The 17,382-nt window shown below is 37.6% G+C and overlaps 2 protein-coding genes across 2 annotated transcripts; both read left to right on the top strand.

Moving 5' to 3' along the window:
- The first annotated feature begins 1,693 nt into the window (after nucleotides 1-1,693).
- On the top strand, nucleotides 1,694-2,773 carry LOC6649687 (J domain-containing protein APJ1). Its single transcript, XM_002072252.4, has one exon. It carries the CDS (start codon nucleotides 1,803-1,805, stop codon nucleotides 2,559-2,561), a length of 759 nt encoding a protein of 252 aa, XP_002072288.3. The 5' UTR covers nucleotides 1,694-1,802; the 3' UTR covers nucleotides 2,562-2,773.
- A 5,535-nt stretch (nucleotides 2,774-8,308) lies between these two features.
- LOC6649688 (cysteine-rich venom protein pseudechetoxin-like) lies at nucleotides 8,309-14,770 on the top strand. Its single transcript, XM_002072253.4, has 4 exons — nucleotides 8,309-8,722; nucleotides 12,791-12,991; nucleotides 13,360-13,618; nucleotides 13,688-14,770. The coding sequence occupies exons 1-4, from the start codon at nucleotides 8,635-8,637 to the stop codon at nucleotides 14,280-14,282; spliced, it is 1,143 nt and encodes a 380-aa protein (XP_002072289.1). The 5' UTR covers nucleotides 8,309-8,634; the 3' UTR covers nucleotides 14,283-14,770.
- The last annotated feature ends 2,612 nt before the right edge of the window (nucleotides 14,771-17,382 follow it).

A 17,382-nucleotide genomic window follows, 5' to 3' on the forward strand; every position in this document is an offset into this window, starting at 1 on the left:
ATGGCTTCATGATTCCCCCCCTTCCCACCAATACAAAAGAAGCTTTGAAGGGGCAACGGGGATTTTTCCACATATTGGTTTCTGACTAACATAAGTTCTTAAAGAGCTTCTGGCCATTAAAAAAGAGCTTAGGAAATTACGCATGGCTAATTGAGACAAAATGATGTCGTTTCAAAGAAATTATAATACTGTCATTCAAATAAATACATTAAAAATAAGAAGCCCGTTGTCCATTTAAAACACATAAATTGATTTTCTTGGAAGCAATAAAAAGCGATAAATTATATTACCTTGGATCTGCCAACTTTGGGATGCCCTTAATCGTAACTGAAACAGTTTGTTCTCCTAAGCTTAGCTTCTAAAGTTTCTTATATGCTATAGGAATTATCCTTTAATAGAAACGATTTTTTTCTCAATTGGAAATTCATAATTAGAGACTTCTTTCTCTATGTTTACTTTGTTTAAAATTGAAACTCAATATTGGAAATTTTTTAGACAATTGAAGAGCATCTATAGTTGTTTTTTTTTCTTTTACAGTTAAGATGAGTCACTTCTAATTAAGTTACATATATGTTCAGTCTATATATTGATACCAGTTTGAGTTGTATTCTAAACCAATAATTGTGTCTTTTTTCTAAGTCAGTATATTAAAAAGGTGTGAAATGTTTGATGCTACAAAAGAACCTGAAATTAATTAGCATGCAAAGACGAAAGTCTCACAAATCGCTGCTTCTCATGCTCGTGTAAGTAAGTAAGAAATGGCAATTCTCCTACGTATGAATGATGTCAAATTTGAACTTTATAGATCTTTACCAGCGAAACAATAAATAGCAACATCTTTATTTATAAATATATCCCATTTATGGCCCATACTAAAACATCGTTTCGTTTTGGGTGTTTGGTTGGGCTTTCTCGATTGCAAATCAAGTGTAAATATTATGACTAACTTTATAATTTCATATACTATTCTCGATAGTCGATGTTAGTTAATACGAATGTTGTGCAAATATTTTGCCTGGCATTGAGATTCGCATGAAATTGTCAACTGCGCCAAAACCAAAACAAAAAAAAAACTCTTTGGCTGGATGTCAATAAACTACGCCATCATCAGTGACAATTATAATAATAATATTTTGTGCAAATATTATTTACCACCTTCAGTGAAATCTATTGTTGACGCATCCCAATAGCTGACGCAGTTTGGCTTAAGTCCGAGTTCAATGGAATTGTTTATTTGCCGATACTGTGTTGCGCCCACACACACACACACACACACACACATACACAGACAAGCAGAAAAAGCATTCATCACATTGGGTTAACAGATTTCAAACAGAGTGCATGGGCCTAGGCATGAAAAGCATTGGACCAAATGAGGGACAAACTGATGACTATATTCAGAGCACACGCGCTTGTTACGATTACGCCATGGTCAAGTTCGTTGGCACCTTTTGTTTTGGGCTTGGTTTCTTTGGTAAGGTCAGTTAAATCGGTTAAAAATATTAGGCCAAGAAATACACCCGGCAGTTCTGTCCAAATTGGTCATGCTTGTGTCGAAATGAGACCAATTTGCTGGTACACTAGGCGTATACTTGATCGCCTTGCTGAGTTTCTATTTTTGTTGACTTTTTTTTGCATCTTAGTTACCTCTGACAGTTTGTTGTAGATAAGTCAAATCAAATCAAAATTTACAAGTTCACTTACTGTTCTGACTTTCAACAGGCATTGTTTTTTAATTTTTTTTGAATTTTTTCTTTTATTCGGTAACAATCTTTTTTCGGTGTTGACTAAATTTAAGTGAAATGTTTAGAGCCATGCAGATGACTGTCGATTGTTCGGGCCGTTGGCTTGCCTATTATTCTGCCAGACTTGCCCATATGCCCCGTGGGCCCGGCCGCAAAGAAAACTTGTACGACGTACTTGAAATCCCCAAAAATAGTAGCAAGCAGGAAATAAAACGGGCGTTTGTAGAGCTTTCGAAAAAATATCACCCGGACTCTCATGAAAAAACTCGAAACTCGGATGAGTTTATGAGAGTCTACGAGGCCTATGAGGAATTGAAAAAGGAATCGCTGCGTGCAGAGGACGATACCGAGATAAAGATGCCGGCAGTGGATACCAGCCGCCCTATGGTCAATGTATGTAAGAAGTGGCGAGAATATCAGGCAGACAATCGAAGGAAGCAGCAGGGCAACAACTTCAAAATAAAGGCATCTCCGGCGAAGATAAATCAGAAGCCGTGGCTTGTCAAAAAAGATTCTTCTGCTAGTCTCTGGTTACCGCCCGAAACTCCCTCCTCAGTCCTAGTAGTAAGCCAAATCCATCGGGAAAACGTCTGTGACTTCCCCAGTTTCTCCAACACCGAAGGCGATGACACCGAAATGCCAAGTGAGTGGATGTGCTATTTTGCTGGTTTTGGACTGGTCAGTGGCTTGTTATTTATGGATTCGGTGAGCGATTGGTGCGACAAGGAGCCGTCAGAATGCCCTAAGCCAGAGGAGCTAGAAGAAGCGGACTTATCCTCTTCCTCAAAACGACTAACTCTGTGTTTCTCTGTGTAATTCTGATGTATACGGATGTGAGGGTGCACATGGCATGGGCGTGTGTTTAGGATCTTTATGCTGAAGCAACCACCCAGCGATGCTGTAACTCTGTTGTCCAATATCAGAACGATGTAGCCAGAATATCCCATGGGTCATGGTCATTCGTCATAATTATTATTTGTCCACGTTCAGAGAGCTAAATACAATCATATAAATTTGCTCGTCGTTAATTGTGTGAAATTTTTGTGAAACCGAAACCGAAACCGAAACATGGTCTGCTTATGCATAATTTGTCATGCCATCTGACAGGTTGACCACAGATAGCCTCCGCCTCACAAGGGGTTCGTCTTATGTCCGCTCGAACAAACTAGTTTCGCACGCAGACAACAGACAAACATAACATAACATAGCAGATCAGAACGGAACAGAACTGAATAGTCTATATATCTTCTCTCTAGTTTGCTTTCGGTTCAGCTAATTAAGAATTATGAAATTTAGCACGTTTTTTGTTTTCAATTTTATCTATGATACTCTACACCTCACAATTGAGTAAGATATATCTCCTTTAAGACAGAGTTTTCCTAAATCCAAATGATATTGCAGGAAATTATTTGATTTCGGATTGATCATTTGTTGCCAATTGGATGGACGGATAACTTTTTGAAATCGTTTGAAAATAAACGAAAATACAGAGAAGTAAATGCCAAAACAATCTTTAAAATGTCTCACAAAATTTGTTGTGGCAGGGTATGGCAATATTTTGTGGGATTTAGATGAGAATATCTAGTTTTCATATTCAATTCTAATTCTAGATCTATTCATTGCAATCTCGTTCGGTAGGCTGCTTCGAAACTTCCGCGGAGCTTAGGCCAAGCATGACCTTTCAGATATAATCGCACACACTTGGATAATGAGCAGATAAATTTTAGCTTAAATATGCTTTAGAGAGAGATATCTATGAATATTTGTATTATGATGCCATTAAATGGAACGCACAGCACAGTGGCAATCCCCCCAATCAGTCCAGGGCTCAAGGCAAGCGACTACCAAGCATGTCGGCTTAATATATAGTTGGCTATATCAATAGAGATCTTCACTCGCACACTCACTGACAAAGATGTTTAGTTGCTGCCCAGACCAGACCACCTACGGACTGTTTGGAGTGGTTTTGGGACCGTTAGTCAGGCAGTAATAATAGTTTGTTAATTTGTGTATTGTATTGTGTATTGTTTACTGTATGTGTCTGTGTTTATTTTTTTTTCCGCCTGACAGCGATTGATAAATTATGAGCCGTATTTACCTCTGATTAAGTTGTCGTTCGGCTTTTCGAATGGACCTCATCTCATACATATATGGAGGGGTTGGGGTAGAATCAATGATTAGGGGTAAAGGCAGGGCGTAGGCAAATGACAAATGAGTTATGAAGAAAACATACAGAGCGAGAGACGATCAAATGCGCTGATATAATTTAACTGGCAAATTCGAATGCAAATCCCCCAAAAATAGATAAAGACCCGATAAAAAATTTCACATAAATCAATATTCGCATCGAGTGTCGATGGCAATGTCTATACCCATGGCGCATGCGCAGCGGTGCGGCGCGATAAAGAGCGTTAAAATTATGTTCTGTCGCCTGGCTGCGCAAAATAAACACATACAGCGAACTCGCCCATAATGAAGTCAATAAAAAGCCACTCGAAATCAGCCCAGCAAGGCGCAAAATCACAGCAAAAAAATATATAAATAAATAAGCAGAATAAAATACAATAAAAGAAGGAGAAAAAAAAAAACAAAATACAAAACTAAAGACAGTCAAAAAACTGTTCAAAATTTATTGTACGCTGACGGCTTTTTAATGAAAATCGTTGGCTACCAAAGCGAATTAATGAAGGTGTGTATGCTGTGGGTATCCAAGACGTTTCTCCACCTCAGCTCTTCTTCTCCTGCTTGTGGGCCCGGTTCCAGCTCTTCCAGCGGCATAAGTTCAAAAAGAGAGCAAAAGACGACACATGGAGCGAGCGAGAGAGAGAGAGAGAGAGAGAGAGAGCTAGGGTAATGTCAAGTTATTTATAAATATACGTATATACATATAATACCAACCTGTATTTATCCAATAGAGTTGACTATATGCCATATGTCATGAACAAATTGATCAGCATATGAATTGGTCTTTAGCATAAGAATGAAAACGTTTCACTAATGAAAATTTGCCTCATCTTTTATGGTTTTTTGTCTTGCGCTTGGCTCATTCATTCATTCAAACACGTGTTGAACATGGCTTATTGACTTATTTTTGTTTTTGTTTTGTTCAAGTTAATTGTGTGAATCTTTTATTAATATACCATACGCCCAACAAATACACACATATACATATATATCTACCTACCAGATGCTGGGTAAATATGTGAAATTTTTTTGACCGCGACAACAAGTCTGATACCAATTTCAATTCCGATTTTAACTTGGGAATCCAATTCCGCAATTTGTTAATGGAGCTCTCTCACGCGCACAGCTTCATCATAAACGCAATCTGTATGACATTTTAATTATGTTGCTGTCAAATTGCCTGCCGTCTCCTACAGACAGCAACAACAACAACAACAACAACAGTCGCCGGTTTCCATTGTAATTAATAATATTTTAATAACAGTTGTTGGCAATCGGTTTGCCGTCAAGTGCACAAAATTAAAACATTATGGAAAATCTTTTGTCATAGACTACATTCGAGATGAGCAATCTGAATTAAACCTAGTTTCTATATCTTAACCTAGTTAATCTTGAATTAAAACTTGGTCTAATCATTCGCCTCGTTAGATCTTAATCGAATGTAATAATCTCTTAACCAAATGGCGGCTATTTTGAAAATGTGTTAGTATTTTTATACTTTAAAGTCTATAAAATAAAACAAGTTCTTCCTTATTCGATTTTTCAATACATTTTGACCAGCGGAAAATGTTTAAATGTTGCAAATTAATGGCTCTTAAATTTGTGTTACTGTTAATCAACATTTATTATAGTCTTTATTTAGATTTAGATAAATAAATGGTAGAGTCCTCAATGAGAGTAGAGTAGACCAATAGATTTTAATTCGATTTGCTCATCTCTAGTTAATATGAAAACAAATTGGCATATCTGATGGCAAGTGGGTGGAACTGTTCGGATTCGAGGAAGATTTATGCATATGGCATCGGAAGTGTAATCACAATGAGGATGTGACATCGTTCGGAGTGATGTTACTTACATTCACATTTACATTCAGTAGACTCATACTCATCGTATCAATATCAATAACAACAGCATTCTGGCATTGCAATTATGAAGCACCTAGAAATATTGATAAATGCCAATAGTTAGATAGTAAGTAGTTCCGCAAGGTGATGTTTTTTTTTTGCGTAGAGATAAACAAAAGTAAGTAAATATATATACACACATGCACTCGAAACTATGACTGATTGGAGAAAATATCAGTAACCTTGTCTGAAAGGTAACAATACAAATGGAAATATTGTGTTAACACATTAGACGATGACATTGTTGACCTTTTCAAAACATTTAGAGAGATGACTTTCCCTGAACCAATTATAACAAACTAAGTTTAACTTTCTATATAAATATTTTTGACTGATCAAAATGTGTGACAAAAATGAATTTAAAAACCTATTTTTTTACAGTGTAAGCAAGATGTAGTGTAAGATGTTTCTTTTTTATGCAAAGGTCGTGATTTAGTCATCATTTCTTTTGAAATCCTTAATGTATGAAAGTCTGATTCATTTTTAGACTTTCAATTGACTTGCATTTCTTTCACAATTTATTTTTTATCAATTCAAAAGTGAATCAGTTGGCATATCAGTGAGCCGAAAAAACCCTCAAAACTGTGTCGTATGATTCATTTCCTAAATACTACGCATAAAAGTTACTTAAATCAGTTTCAAAGGTTACACAAATTTTTATCACTCTGTGCCAAGGCTAAGGGATTAAAGGATGAAGGATTATAATGTGGTCGGATTGGTTTGTCCTGTGGGTGGTCAACAGTTAACTGGCAAATGAATAGCACGCGCAACGCAACAAAAAGACATTAAATTGAGTCATAAAACTATACAAAGCAAACACAGCAGAAGGAAGATGAATGAATAACAACAACAAGAACAACAACATCGATAACAGGCAGATGATGCCAAGTGCTGTTAAGTTGAGTTAAATGAGGTGTTGGGAATTTTTGTGTTCAACTTAATATGCACACACACACACTCAAACTAGGTACAGAAGTAGTAGACATAAATGCAAATACTCGCAATCAGAATGGAGAATGGAGAATTGACGTTGAGGGGGACAACAGACCAGCCAATCGAAGGCCAATAATGTTTGTTTAAATTTTAGCTGCAAATACATACACACGTCGATAATACGTATGCATATATGTATAGCACATAATACAATATATATATTTATTATTTAAACACAAATAAAGCGCTCTCAAGTGGTGGATGCGGACGCGGTTAAGTAGGAAATGTAAACTAGCCTTAAAAACAACGAACAACAACATCATCATCATCCGCAAAACACGGACATCGACATGAGCATGGACATGGACATGGAGATGGCGATGGTGCTGGAAATGGGCTTCAGTTCAGTGTTGTATGTTTATTTCATATTTTGTTTTTTTTTTTGTAAAGCATAATTTTTTATATTTATGTAGTTTTTCGCAAAATAAAATAAATCAGCTGAGCAGAGACGTCACTGGCCAACAAACTGGGTCTACTACTACTACCGATGGCTATCCAAACATCATGTGTGGCCTTTTTGGCTTGGTTGGCAAGGAAACGAAACGAAACGAAACGAAAACGAGATGAAGCGCAGAACCAGTTGCGCAGAATGGGCTCAGGACCAGGATCTGGGCCGCGCGATCGGCTCAATCGTTTGTACTTGTTAATGGCTTTGTACGCGTAATTATTTTGGCAAGAAGCACAAAATCGGTGCGAAGCGGAAATGCGCACTGTGAGCGGAATTCTGGGTAGGACCCATTTTATGCATTCGATTCGGTTGCCGCTGCCTGGTGAAAGGATCAGGGGGCCATTTGTTGTTCATGTATGCATATGTTGTTTTTGTATTTTGTTTATATTTAATTGGGTGTTTTTATTGGTTTTTAATGATACGCGAAATGATCGAAGTTTCGACTCCTGGCCGCAGGGCACCTGCTGGCCACCTTTCACAGAATCCCTTGATGTTGCCACACCCCTTCCACATACAAACATATATGAATATGTAAGTATCAACTCACATAAGTTGGAGGCAAGTGATTGTTGCCGAACCAGGCGGCAACAAAAGCGATCACATTGCCATGATTAATATTAAGTTCAATCATTGTCTTTGCCTTTCTTGCCGGGCAATTATTAAAGAACACAAAAGCTTGGCAACATTTTACCTACCATAGCAACATGTTGTCGCCAGCCAGCCAGCATGTTGATAAACGCACAGTGCTTGCTTTCCTCTCAGCCTCTGCTCAGTCTTTTCTCTTTTCAAGCGTGAGAGAGATAGCGAGAGAGAGAGAAGCTGTGATTCTTACTCTCAGCCTCTGCTTTGAGTGGCTTTTGTCAAGCTCTCCACGCACGCACAGAGATGATAGCAACATCAGGTGGTCGCCGATCAGCGGCTGATGGTAGCAGCAGCAGCAGCAGCTTCTTTAGCTCTGCCAGCGGCTTCGTTATCGGCTGACTGTGGTATAAAAACGTCGACACCGCAGAGCCCCCAATCAAACAGACGACGCCTTCAAGTCTAGCTGCACGTACACGAGAGTGGAGTTGGAGTCGTCGGCATTCAATTTTTCGTGACGCTATTTTTTCGGTTTTTGGCTTTAACACAATCTTCAATTTTTTGGAAACAGCCATAACTCAAATTCATTTGTGATATTAAATTCTCAAAATTCAAAAAAAAAAATCTGCCCGAAACATAAGAAATCCTCAAAATTCAAGTGTATGAAATTCAAAATATAACACTGTCTTTTATGAAAAGGTTATATTTTTCAACAAAATATTCAAAATATTAAGTGATTATCTATAACAAAGAAAAGTGCTTGAAAATCAAATAAATCAAGATGATGCAGCAAAGTGCATTAATTTTACTAACCATCATCACGTTCACCTGCTGCAGAGTGACATTGGCCTGTCATGGAAAGTTAATAGGTAAGTTGGGCAAAAATCCATTCAAAATCAAAGCCCCACCCAAACGAAAAAAAATTTGCCATTTGGTATGCTTGTCAGATACAGATACAGAACAAACTATAAGATACACTTTTGGCATGCATAGAGAGCTAAAATTTCAATTTGGGTTTATTTGTAGTTTTGTTTTGTTTTAGCCACGTTTTTGTCGTTTATTTTATGAGTTGTGGGCTGGGGGAAAAAGTGCGCCGTTTTGTGTGTTTTAGTAAATATTTGCCAACAAAATGTTTTGTTGTTTAATCAACGTTTAAATGCTAAGCGAAGCTTTTTACCTAGATAAATCTATATACACTTCACGCACTTAATATCAGCGAGGTGAGTTTCAGAACATTGACAACAGCACCAAATTATTTATGTAAATTGTTGTTAATGTCCAATGGCTATTAAATTTTATTTCATTTCGGTTACTAAAAATAGATACACGAGCTGAAACTAGAGTTGTCTTTCTCTTAACGTCATTTGTTATATAAAAAAAGAAAAAAAAAAAAAAATGAATTGTATAATAAATAGTTTTAGAAAAGCAACAACTACATATTGGCGGCATATTACTTAAGAGTTTCAGTTTGGGGAGAAAACCGGTTAAAAATTTCCAGTTTTCATACGTATATATATAAATATATATTAAATACTTATTTCGAAAACTTTAAAGAGATAAATTAAATAAATTAGGTAGCTGAACTTCCCATAAGGAATTAAAGGCCAATCAACTTGCCCAAAAGCCAAGTACAAATATTTGAAACCATTTAATTAACATTTAACCAGTCTAAATTATGACAAGAGCTCAGTGAACTTGACCAAAACAACAGGCGCCAACAGCACGAGTAAATAGCAGACGTAAACACATTTTTTTTGGTTCAATAAAAATGCTTAAAAAATGATTACAAATTAAAATCCCCAAATTTATTTCAAATGGGTCATTATCAAGTGTGCTGGAACAAATAGATTGATGTATCCAAATGTCCATAACAATGCTCGCGAACAATTAACTTTTTGCTACCCTTTTCATAGAAGGTATACAAAAACTATGAATCGATTGAGTTTATGAAAGAGTTAAAAGCTGAAAGGATTTTTTTCTATCTCTAAGCGAACGATAATGTAATCTAAATTTATTTTTCTTTTGCCTAAATATGAATTTTAAAGGGTATTAAGTCGTCTTTATAGCCAGAATGTGTGTGGCCCTTTATTTTTTGAATATTCTTTGTTCTGCATAAACACGGGCGCCAGTTTGGGTCTTTGGCCAGAAAGAAAACAAATTCCAGTTGTCCGATACTCGTAAAACAAAAATAAATTTTTATAGTGCGCGTGTGCGTTTTTGATTAATGATTGCTTTTATGTTTCGCATGTATCGCCATTTAGTGGTCTTTTCAACGCAATTTCTAACAATAGCAAACATTTTATTAAATCGATTTCAATAAACATCATAATAATAATGGGGGAATTTCATCGTTTCCTATATGCATAAATGTGTTGTCTATATAAAAGTACGTATACATATATATGGCTTTTATTCCATCTCTGTGGCCGAAACGTTTTGCTTTTGCTGCGGCATCAATCAAAAGCTTAACGTGCTAATAATGTAATTAAATATGTAGATACGTGGACAAGAGCAACAACTACGGCAACAACTAAGGCAACATCAACAACAAGGGTAGCTGGTGATAATCAGTAAATGATAAATGAAAATGAAACGAAGCATAAAGCATAACTATGAAAATTAACTCGCGCTAAATGTGACAGAGATTTTTCAACATCTCCGTGCATTGAATACGTGCTCCAGGCTGAAAATTCAAACCGCACAACCATTCAGACCCAGACTGGCTCTGACTCTGTGTCTGTGCATCTTCAAGGTGAAATCAACGCCTGGATATGAAATGCAGTTAAGCACTTGTTAACATATTGTCGGCATTTGGCCGACAGTCGTCTCTAGGTACCTACTTGGCTGGCCTTTTTTTTGAGACAGCAAGTTTGCTGCTTAAGTCTTTCGTTTCACATGCTGAAAAGTTATTGCAAGCTGTTGACGTTTCGTTGTCAACATTATCTTCATCTCGAGTGCGGCAGCACTTGTTGTTGTTGTTGTTGTTGCTGCTGTTATTGTTGATTTTACGAGTGTTGTGGCTTTTGTTTTGTTTTTGTTGCTGTTTTTATTGCCAAGAGGCAATATGTAAATGCGGCTTTTGCGGAAACTGATCGACAGCTTTATATGCAATTTGTCAGCGAAGGTAGTTCACAAATTTGCATAGCGCCCATTGCAACAAAACGCAATAAGTATGAGGTGAAATGCAAGCCAACAGGCATTAAGCCATTCAGTGTAAGCCAAACAGGTGCTAGAGGCATTGGCTTAAGACCGGCATGATTGATATTAATGCTCTTCGACTAAAAACATACAGCTCTGGGCATAGCTTTGATTTGCCTACCGGTTTTTTTTTCATTTATATTGATATAAATGTAGCATAATTTGACAGCTGCGGTTGACGTTTTTTTTTTTGTTTTAGTTGGTTTGAGACGATCTCTCATTGCTATTTTTAGTCTCAGCCTCTCGTAACCTTGAAGGCGTATTAAGATTAAGCCAGAGCAGACTACAGAACGCACACTCACACACACACACACTTTTTTGTTGGGCTGTTAGTATATGTACTTGAATGTATATATTGACATCTAGACCCATATTTGTTGAGCCATATTTAAGTTCATCTCTGACCATTGGGTGCGTCAAGTTGTCTGATTTTGACAGACACGTCCCGGCACTTGACCGGCCAACATGATGCCATGGCCAAGCCAATATTTTGTTTTCTTTTTTCTTTTCGGAATCGAAATTCGGAATCTCTGATCTGAATCACACTTGAGGTTGAAGCTGACCTGGCTTAAATGTTCTCACGTCTCCATGGGCAATCAGCGCCCATCGGCTCAGCTATTATTATAATTATTAAAAATTATTAAGCGCGCGTAATTATTTAAATGAAATGGCCACCACGCCCCACTGAAGGATACGTACAACGCGCACTTGGCAACTTGTCTTCCGTTTTGTGATCAGTTTTGGGTTTTCTTTTCGTTCCTGTTGCCTTATGTGAGGTTCACGTGTGCCTGCTGTGAGTTGAAGTAATTAACACCCCGAGGCAATTCTGTATAAATTCTCCATGAAGGTAGCAATCTTGTCTCAAACTTGCTCACTCTCTTTCCCTCCTTCTTTGGATGCTGACACACTAACAAAAGCTAATACAATGTCATGAGTCAGGCGCCGCTTCACAAACGCCACCATCTCAACTATATAAACAAAAGAAAAAAAAGAATATATATAAAAGAACAATCAATAAAAAATTGGCTAATGGCAAACTTTTGCCTTTTTAATTGACGCCTTTTGAACAGCACGCGCCGCTTTGATTTTTGCATTTGATTCTTTTTCTTCTTCTCCTGTTCTTATTGATTCCCCGTTTTAGTTTATTTTTTCTTGACTTTTTTGGCTTTCTGTTTCTGTTCTATTTTAATTTGCTGGTCATTAACTTAAACCGGTTGGCGTTTGCCTTAAAGAAAGTGATATAAATGTTTATCGATTTGAATCGCTTAACCGGCTAGTTACATAAAATTAAACGAATACCGCACACAATGTCGATCACAAGCACGTGTAAAAGTCGCTGATATTATGCATTAAACCAAATAAATACTTAAATCGAAAAAAAAACGTAATGGAAATACAAAACGCTTATAAAAAAACCATTAAAAATTTCGTCTTGAATGAAATTTTAACAAATATTAACACACAAAAACCAAAAAAATGGATAGCTAAAACCGGCTCCATCTACAGCATAAAACTCGAGCTTAACTTTACGTCAAAGGAGAAACATTGGCAATAAAGAAATCTACAAAAAACTTTTAAGCATTTGGTTGAATATGAACGAAAATAGAAATGATAGCATGTCCCCAGCCCAAAGCGACAACCGAAACCAAGTCAAAGTCAAAGTCCCCAAAAATCTTATGCATATTCTGAGATAGTTAATACGATTATAATTTATGCAAATTTTGACCTAATCATTTCAGCATCGGGCATCACAGCGGAGGAGAAATCAATCATCATGCAGGAACACAATCGCCTCAGACAATTGGTGGCCACCGGACGGTATCCCGGCCAGCCAGGTGCCGAGAATATGCGTGAAATTGTCTGGGATGATGAGCTTGCAGCCCGTGCCCAGCAATGGGCGGATAATTGTCAATTTCGTCACGATCCCCATCGGACAATAAGTAAGTTGTCTGGTTCTATAATAGTTTGTAAACTGCATGGACTATTCATCTACCCCACTCAACTCCTACCCCCACCATTACCCATGCCCGTTAAATGACACGTGGCACTTTAATTGGTTTGTGATTTGCATGTTATGGATTTGTGAATTGAAATTTGAAATTGAAATTTGTTATAGTTGTTAAGCTTCATTGATATCCCATTATTATCCTTTGCACTTTTGGCTTATAAAACACTAAAACTAACCCAGCATGCTCAACAAGCAATTGCACCTCGCCCACTCGATAAAAAACTCTCTATCAAAAGCTGAGAGTTAAATTTACATATAAATACTAATTTTAAGTAATTTTGTTTTGTTTCTGCTCACTAGATCGCTTCACAATGGGTCAGAATTTAGCCATCATTTGGAGCACAGCACCACTGGAAGCCGATGATGGCGATTTCCCGTCACGCATTCAAAACTGGTTCAATGAAGTGCAGAAGTACTCCTTTGGCGATGCCTGGTCACCCAAGACAGGTCACTATTCCCAGCTAGTGTGGGGAGAGACAAGTCTGGTGGGCTGTGGCTTTTCCGAATATAAGGATGCCAGCAAGTACAACAAGCTCTATGTCTGCAACTATGGACCAGGGTAAGTTACTTTGAAAACTTTCACACTCTATGTGTATGCTAATTGATATTTTCCTTTCCCTTATTGCAGTGGCAATGTGGTCGGCTATAATCCTTATGAGGTGGGAAAGCCATCTTGTTCAACATATGGCATGAAACCATCTTCACGGTACCAGGGACTTTGTGCCGCACCAGGCTCTTCGCCAGCCATTAGCAACAGTGTCTATGAAACGTATGATTACAGCTACAACTCAGCTTTAACCAGCAACAACAAGCCGACTAACAACATTAACAAGAGCCCACAAGCTACTACCAACAACGACTATAACAAACCATCTGCATACCCCCCACAGCCAGCCTCAGCAGCCGCAGCGTCCGCGACGTCGTCGTCCGGCGGTTCCTCGTTTGGTACCGCAACGCGTGGCAGCAGTTTCGCCTACACCACAGAGAGGAATCAGCAGGCGCAATGGCAATCCGGCAAATACAAACCCAAACTCGAGGCATATCGCCCAAGCGCTGCGGAGTTTGAGAAGTCAGTACATAAGCATACCATACTACGCACCTATATAGACCAGAATCGGAATCAACAGAAGGAGCAGGAACAGCAGCAGCAGGCAGTGATTTCAGATACTCCCAGCACCCAGAAACCCCAACGGGGCTGGAGCCTATTGACGTGGCGCGGTTGATAATGATGACATTCTCGTCTAATCGGAAAATCCATTAATAATTTTGCCGTTCAATGTATTAGGCCAGCGCCCGCAGTAATAACTACTATGTAGTGCCATTTTACCCCACTCCCCACTCACCCACTGTCATCATTGATTCCGGCCGTTCTTCCTTACCCATACTCTCGCCTTTATTACTTTTGTGTAGATCTTAGCAAATTGTAGGCTCGTATTGCAACAAAACAAGAAAAACCCATTTGCCATATGTTGCACGTTAATTAATGTATTCTATGCGTATGTAAATTATTTGTGAATCGTTTTATTTTCGAATTTCCGCCAGTTCATCACATTTGGAGGCATGCCAGAGACGAATGTTTGTATCAAATGTTTGAAACTTCACAGCTCCAGCAAAATCAATTAACCAATTGTTAAGTCGGCATTCAACATAAATCAGCTAGTTGTAGTCATAGATTTCATCATAATAAAAAACACTAAAATGAATTTGTAAATTTCAACTCGTTTTTGTATTCAAAATGTAACCGAAAAAGTCTAAAGAGAGTGTAACAAAATTTAAGAGTAATGGAATTCTCCTTGCGCATGAGCAGGACTCGTTTCGTTTCGTTGCTGAATGCCAATTGCTGAATTATAAGCCGCTTAAGGAGGAGAATTTCCATAGCTGAATTATATATTAATTTACAAACATATAGACATATATCTCTACATGTATGAACAGTGCAAGATAAGGACTTGTGGGTGAGCACAATAAGCCAATGAATGCAACAAGACCCACACACAATTAAGGCGGATGTTTGGCTGAGTAACAAAGAGGCTTTGTTATGGATGAAGCTAATAAGCTGGACATCCAACATTACATCTACTTACATAAATGCTCCTGTGTGGGTGTGTGTGTGGGTGGGTGCAATTTATGAATGTATTTCTACACATGTTACTGGTTGATTCAGTCTTCTTCTAGCCACTAGCTCAAGGTCGCAGGTAACTTTTGTGTGTGAGTTGAGGAAGCTAAACTTTTTGCAACTTCAGATCGTTTGGGGGTTGTTGGCAACTTTATTTTCTGATAAGCACACACAGAAGGGCAATCAAAGTTGCATGGCTATCTACGTAACATTAAACTGCGACTTCATTTTCAGTTTTAATTGTTCCGTTTATCTGGCCGTTAGCTGTCCCCAATGTAACACACGATTTTGGTTTAGGGTTGGCGGAATGACTATAAATTTCGACCACGCACACACACACAGACAATAGGGTGTCAATTTCCGTTGTGACATGAAATTAAGATAGGCAAAAATTGCTGTCAAATGTCGTTTATCGCACAAACACACACACACACACACACACACATATGCATGACAGTTGTAAAATACAGACAAAAATGAAAATATGAGAAAGACTTGCAGTTATGGTTATGTTTATTTGGTTTGCTCTATGACCTTTTCATTTCATTCTTCTACTACATAAATATAAAGTCTTTGTACGATGTGTATGTATATGTATATGTATATGAATACTATAATTTGCCTTCTTCAATCTGAATCTCAGGGCAAACTCACTTCATCATCTCTCGGCCCACTCACAGAGGCTGGCAGCGTGAAATTAACTGACAGAGGCCATGGCAAGGCAACGTTTATTTATACGCTCGACCATACATTAAAATGTGACGCACACTCTCTGAACGGCTGTGAGTGTCGTTTACTGTCACACCAACACCAAGAACCAAGCACTGGCCCCTCGGACTTGGCGCTTGTCCTGCCTGATTTATGGCAGAAATGCAAGAGTGAAAAAACAACAAAAAAATAAAAAGAATACGCTAACGTCAATTTGATGCAGCTGTCACAGAGGAAAACGCAATATTTGAGTTGAGTTTACACTTGGAAAATTTTCTGAAAGAAGGAAATAAATGTAAATGACCGCATGTAATTAAGTTCGCTTAAAGTGCCGCAAATTGCCAAGTCGAGCGATGAAAAAGGATTCAGAGCCCAAAAGCGATTGCATGGCGGCTTATGAATTTCCACGCATTAATTTTATTTCTCTTAATTTTCGTTTTCCCTTTTGTTTTGCCTTTTCATTTTTGCATGGTATTTTTTATTCTTTCCACTTGATGGGCCTCGCCAAATGTTTTTCTTTCCATTTCAACTTTTGAAGGTTTTTCATTATTTTTCGCTATATGTATGTACACACATACATATGTATGTGTATAATTAACAGAGAACATGACTCAATTGGGTCAGCTTAAACAAAATTAAATCTTTTTTGTTAAAAACCCTGAAAAGTATGCTATATAAAGTTTGATAGTTTATCTCTTTCAATGTTTTCGGAAGTAAATTTAACCCTTTCTCTTATTAGTTCAGTTTGTAACCACTTTATTTTACAACCAATTTAGTTTCAAAATTATTGTTGTTGCAATCAAAGGTTTTTGTGTGTTTTTATATTTGGTTTCCAATATTTTTGAGGCTTAGAGTGGAGCTAGGTATATGCAATTCGGCAGATGCATTGGCATCAGTAGCAGCTGCTGAAAATTTCGAGAAATCATAAATGCCACCAGACTCCGGGCTGACTCACAACCTACAAAGATATAAAACCAACTGAAATGAAACAATAAAAATGTATATATACATTTAATACAATAAAAAAAAAAAAAGAAAGAAAGCAAGGGAAAAAAAGAACACATATTGGAAAAGTTTTTCAATTTCAGCAAAGGTTTTATTTTATATGCAAAGATATCACACATACTCCCACCTCTTGATATTCACCCAGCCATTCAGTGTCTCTGTGCTTTGTGCTCTGTGCTAGGGGTCCAAATGCAGGCACACAAAACTACACACTCTCACAGGCTCACAGACGCAGATACTAACACATTGAAACACACACAAAATTAGAAATAGGAAACTCAACAACAAAACGCAAAATGTAAGCAATAAGCGAAAATGAAATGAAAACTCATGAATGGGCACTTTGAACGAAAAGAAACAAAATGGAGAGAGAGAGAGAGAAAAGCAAAATCAAACCGAAAAATAACATTTTGTGAGCATTATTGGTGGCTTTTGATACCAACTTCCCGCCCCTTAACCAAGCAATCGAATGCAGTTGAAGTTATAACTTTGCA

Source organism: Drosophila willistoni, chromosome 3R (assembly GCF_018902025.1).
Source record: "Drosophila willistoni isolate 14030-0811.24 chromosome 3R, UCI_dwil_1.1, whole genome shotgun sequence".
Classification (NCBI taxonomy): domain Eukaryota; kingdom Metazoa; phylum Arthropoda; class Insecta; order Diptera; family Drosophilidae; genus Drosophila; species Drosophila willistoni.

Excerpts from the sequence above, each read along its gene's own strand:
- LOC6649687 (XM_002072252.4), top strand. The coding sequence starts at position 1,803 with ATGTTTAGAGCCATGCAGATGACTGTCGATTGTTCGGGCCGTTGGCTT.
- LOC6649688 (XM_002072253.4), top strand. The coding sequence starts at position 8,635 with ATGATGCAGCAAAGTGCATTAATTTTACTAACCATCATCACGTTCACC. Across the intron at positions 12,992-13,359 it reads CGATCCCCATCGGACAATAA|ATCGCTTCACAATGGGTCAG; the intron begins GTAAGTTGTCTG and ends TCTGCTCACTAG. Across the intron at positions 13,619-13,687 it reads GTCTGCAACTATGGACCAGG|TGGCAATGTGGTCGGCTATA; the intron begins GTAAGTTACTTT and ends CCCTTATTGCAG.